General features: G+C 47.3%; 1 protein-coding gene across 1 annotated transcript; it reads left to right on the forward strand.

The window, feature by feature from the left end:
• Positions 1-446: 446 nt before the first annotated feature.
• Positions 447-3,052, forward strand: gt (transcription factor giant). The gene is made up of 2 exons (XM_033382045.1): positions 447-1,038; positions 1,119-3,052. Exons 1-2 carry the CDS (start codon positions 984-986, stop codon positions 2,543-2,545), a joined length of 1,482 nt encoding a protein of 493 aa, XP_033237936.1. The 5' UTR covers positions 447-983; the 3' UTR covers positions 2,546-3,052.
• Positions 3,053-5,474: the final 2,422 nt, after the last annotated feature.

Raw genomic sequence — 5,474 nt, forward strand, 5'->3', positions numbered from 1 at the left:
CAGTTATTGAAAGTGTTCATACAATCATAGAATAGAAATCATAATATTCGCACTTTAAAGAAAAGTTATCCATACTTTCATATCTATTCATATGCGTATTTATATATATCTTCATATGTATGTACATATATATTTATCATATAACCCATCCAGAATCACAAAGAACATTATTATTTTGCATATGTAATCATATTTTTCAGTTTTATACCTATTTAGATATCATTGCTTTTCCAGAGATAATGTATCTATGCGATTTGTGGATAAATATCTCACTATATCCCACTAGTATATTTAACGTTAGTTCTCTTCGAATGACACTTTCGTTCCTTTTACACATTACTTTCGTTTTTTCTTAATTTTGATATCATAAGTTAATCAATTGCTGTCATAATATCCAGGGCTTTTTGGGTCGGGGAAAATTACACAAAAAATTATAAACTCTTGCGCTTAAATGATAGGAAACGGCATAATCAGGCGCAGCGGCAGCGAAGGAAATTTTCGCGAAAAATGGAAACCAAAAGTCTCTGTCGACAGTGGCAGAGAGGCAGCAGCACCCACACCCGCAGCAGCCGCACGGCACCCTCGTAAAACCCTTTGATGCTGGACAGAGCGAGATGCAATCCCCGAAGTGGAGGAGAAAAGGACAGCGATATTCTCCGTCACCCCTTTGCTGTCCGCCTACCTACCTGCGTGACATTGACTGACATCGGGCTCGGATTCGGCTTCGTCTTTAGCTTCGGCTCTGGCTCTGGCCCTCCGGCTGCGGCTCGGCCGCCATTGCGAATGAAGCGTCGGCGCAGCCGGGTTCGGCAGTATAAAAGGCGGTCGGGCTGCCGAAAGGAAATCAGTTTGCATTCGCCAACGTCAGAGTCAGCGTCACGTCACCTACACCACACACACACAAAGAGAGCGAGCTAGAGAGCTAGCAGAACATCAGTTTACAGTTATCACGCTTTGGATTAATCAACCGTTAGTCAGACATCATGCTGATGCACGAGAAACTCATGTCCGGACAGTTCTTTAACGACCTGAAGACTGGTAAGTTAGCCACGCCCCCTAGCCCCCCGTCCAACAGCTTACTAAGAAATCCCTCCTCCTTCTTCTCTCTTTTTAAATAGATCGCAAGCCTTTGCTGCACCACCACCACCATCACCAGTACCACAACCACCATCACCACCACCAGCAATCGTCGCCGCAGCAGACGCACCATCACCATCAGCAGCACCAGCAGCAGCAGCATCTGCAGCAACAGCATCTGCATCTGCAGCACAGCCAATTGCAGCAGCAGAGCCTGGCCCTACCCAAAATGGATCTCTACACCGCCTACGCCTATCAGCAGCAGCTCCTTGGCGCTGCCCTCAGCCAACAGCAGCAGCAGCAACAGCAGCAGCATCAACAGCAACTGCAGCAGGCAACAGTTGGAGGAGCTGCCTCCGCCGAGGTCCTTGATCTGTCACGCCGCTGCGACAGCGTGGAGACGCCCCGGAAGACTCCCTCACCCTACCAGACCAACTACAGCTACGGCAGCGGCTCGCCCTCGACCTCACCCACAGCCACGGGCTCCGTCTCCGGCTCCGGCTCTGGCTCTATCCCAAGCAGCCTTCTGTACTCCGTCCAACAGCAGCAACAGCAGCTGGCCAGCCTCTATCCGGCCTTTTACTACGGCAACATAAAGCAGGAGCCGTCCGCCCCCAAGGTCACACCTAATGCCAATGCCAGTGCCACGGCCACTGCCAGCCTCCTGCAGACATTCGCTGCTGCCTCGGCGGCTGCCGCCGCTGCAGCTGTGGGGGTTTCCCCACGACCGGCAAGCAATGCCAGCACCATGCAGATCGATGTTTTGGAGACCCCACAATCGCCGCCCGCAGCCCAGACCACCAACAACAGCAGCACCACCGCCTCCACCACGCCTACCAGCAGCACCGTAGCGAACAGCGCCTCCGACACGGGCAAGAACACACGCCCCTTCAAGGCATTCCCCCGGGACCCACTAGTGATTGCCGCCAACTTTGCGGCCACGGATGTTCTCCTGGACAACCCGCGCGTTGAGCGCTACACCGAGTACCGTAAGCGGGTACTCGAACAGATCCGCAGCTCGAACGGCGGCTCTCGCACCGTGACGAACCCCAAAATGCGTCGCACCAACTCCCGCAGCGGCAGCGTCAACGAAGGCAGCTCCTCGAACAACAACAGCGAGAGCGAGGATCGTGCGGCCGCCGAGGAATCCAGCGATTGCGACTCGCATGCCGGCAACTTCGAGTCCAAGTCTACCACAGGCTCTCACTCGAACGGCAGCTCCTCTGGGGCGGCGAATGCCAGCTTCCAGCCGTCCAGCGGCGGACAGGTGAAGGATGCCGCCTACTACGAGCGGCGTCGTAAGAATAACGCGGCAGCCAAGAAGTCGCGCGACCGTCGCCGCATCAAGGAGGACGAGATTGCCATCCGGGCCGCCTACCTGGAGCGCCAGAACATCGAGCTGCTGTGCCAGATTGATGCGCTCAAGGCGCAGCTGGCCGCCTTCACGGCCAAGGTAGCCACTGCATAGACGATCCTCGATCAACGATCACTGATTACTGATCATTGATCCACGATCATCGATCCCAATCGCTAGAGCCAAATCCGGCTGCTTGTTGCGTTGAACGCGTGCGAGTCTCAGTTCAGATTGGTTTCGATTCGCCAGCCAGTTCCTATCTATATGAATTTTTTTTGGGTCAGCTTATCTGTGAATATAGCCTGGGGGCTCTCATCTTCTATCTGAGCTGTACCACCTCGCACCACGCTCCTTTATCTTTCGCATTTAAGTACTTTAAGTCCTTGGATATGTACACCGCCGCGGATACGTTATATTTGTAAAATGTAGTTCCTCCCAACTGCATCCTCGCAGTCTCCCCAGTTAATCAGCGAAACAGCTCCTGCTTTTATCCTGCGCCTATGCACAGCCCTACCCTACCCTACCATCATTGTAGAAATCCCCACTAGTCGTAGTTTACGGTTTAAGCGAATTTTTTTCATAGTTTCTAAGTGCAAAATAAAATACAAAATCCACAACAGATTATATCATTCTTTCCTTATTCTGTCACTGCGCGAGGGGCCCGCTTAGGGTCCGTGAAGAAGAGATATTAATTGGATTGGATAATATACTAAGTATATCTCCGAGGAATTTTTTTGCATTTAACAAAACGAAATGAAAGAATTGTTTATATCGGACTATCTGCTACTGTTTATAAATAATATCTACTCGTACTCGTATTCAAAGTCAAGATTCTCGTACATGGGACTTCCTTTATGATGATCTGTGGGGAAATCTCCTGCGCCTGTGCCTGCTACTAGTCCAGGGGATCTCCGAAACCCTTACAGAAGAGGCTAAAGGAGGAGGGAGAGACCACACGCACACAAATGTTAGTCAGCCAAATCGAATCGAATCGGATCGTGGACAGCTTATAGTTACCTATTTCTTCGGTGGATTGCAGCTCCAGGCCAAGCAATACAACCTCATTGGTCTCTGTACAAATTGCGACTTGTGGCATTGTATTGCTGGTCCCATTTTTCTCCCAGCTAAGAAGATTCCCGACAGCGATAGCAGGCTCTTTTGGATTGCCCATGTGATGCTTGCGCTTGCGTCCGTTGGGTTGCCCAATGGGTGGCCATGTGTCTGGCAATATCGACCTGCTGAGCTCCTCGTCGATTTTTATACCCGATACTCAAAATGAGTATTGGGGTGTATTAGATTTGTGGTAAAAGTGGATGTGTGTAACGTCCAGAAGGAATCGTTTCCGACCCATAAAGTATATATATTCTTGAATAGCATCAATAGCCGAGTCGATTGAGCCCTGTCTGTCTGTCCGTCCGTCCGTCTGTCCGTCTGTCCGTCCCCTTCAGCGCCTAATGCTCAAAGACCATAAGAGCTAGACCAACGATGTTTTGGATCCAGACTTCTGTGATATGTCACTGCTACAAAAATATTTCAAGAATCGTAGAAGATGACTATATCTTCCAGATTGCAAAATCTGAACCAGATCGTATAAATATTATAGCCAGAATCACAAAAAACAATTTCACTCTTTCTCGCTCTGTCTCACTCTAACACACAGGTTTCATGGTCGGTTTTGCCAATTGCAAAATATGAGTTCAAGGATCTCAGAACCCATAAGCTAGAGCAACCAAATTTGGTATCCACACTCCTGTGATATCGGACCTTGACCGTTTTGTGTCAAAATTTCGCTGATCATCTGGATCAGATCAGATAATTTTTATAGACAAAAGGAGCAAATCAATTTGCACTGGCTACGCGGCGCCCGACGTCACGCTCAGCCTGAATTTCTGTCTCTCTCGCACGCATTCTTTGTCGTGTCCTTCATTATTAGTGGCGTCTGCCGGAGGAGAGCCATACTGACTTAGTATCGGGTATAACTGTAAAGTTGCGGCGTCCGCCTCAACTCACAACGTTCCCCCTCGTTTGTTGTATATTCGCTCTGTCCTAATTCCCTGGTGTTTGTATTGTTCAGATGGCTCCTTTTAATTGAACCTTTTTTTTACCAATGAAGTGGAGTGGAAATATTGGTTTTTTACTTGTCACAAAAAATGCAACTCTGGCTTGGACTGAGCACTGGCCCAACACTGTTCAGCGTTAATCCCAATCAAGTCACGAAACGTCTTTTAACACATACATGTTCCGTGCACCGATGAACTTTTGATGTACTGTACTGTTTTCTCCACTTTTTTGTTTGTTGCTGTTTGTTGATTAATTAATAATACAAAGGGGTTGCGTTATGGTTTGATCCATTCTCTATATTTTCCTCATTTTCTCACGCGGACCGCACTGAACCTATTTTATGCACTTACTTTCTACGAGGCAAACGCTCTGGATCTGGCTTCGGGACCGGCTCAATTGCAGCAACAACAACAACCTTCACTTCACAGAAGGTCCAAAGGTCCCAGCCTAACGGGAATGAGTTAAAAGTATTATAGCTCTTAACGAATAGCGCGGCATATAAGACGCATTACATTTAACAGCTAACAATGTAAGGATACATTTCATGTCGCTAACTGGTTCATTTCCTGTGTGAACAAAACTTTCATAAAATTATAAAAGGTCCGCTTGGAGTACGACGCTACAACCTACAAAGAGCTGGTAGAAGCGAAGGTGCTACCATTAGCAAAGTCAATGGATTCATTTAAGGAAGCTGAAAATATTGTTCATAGCATAACTGGTGGTTTTGGAATAGATTTCAAAACGTCATAGCCTCTTAAATAATAATTTAGAGAAAATGTTGTATATTTCCTCTAGTTTACTATTTGACAATTGTTAATCAAATTTCAATATATATATCACCTTAAAATCGTTTTTATATTATTGTGATTTGATTAACATATGCAAATTAAACAACTGCGGCAGCGGATTGTGTTTTTAAAAAGGTTTTTATTTTACTTCGAACTTAACTTCACTGATATAGATATAAGTAGAGGGTCACAAA

This window comes from Drosophila pseudoobscura, chromosome X, assembly GCF_009870125.1.
Source record: "Drosophila pseudoobscura strain MV-25-SWS-2005 chromosome X, UCI_Dpse_MV25, whole genome shotgun sequence".
NCBI classification, from domain to species: Eukaryota; Metazoa; Arthropoda; class Insecta; order Diptera; family Drosophilidae; genus Drosophila; species Drosophila pseudoobscura.

What these genes read in the sequence shown, in the direction of transcription:
- gt (XM_033382045.1), top strand. Translation starts at nt 984, where the DNA reads ATGCTGATGCACGAGAAACTCATGTCCGGACAGTTCTTTAACGACCTG. An exon ending in CTTTAACGACCTGAAGACTG is followed by an intron (nt 1,039 to 1,118) that starts GTAAGTTAGCCA and finishes CTTTTTAAATAG; the next exon opens with ATCGCAAGCCTTTGCTGCAC.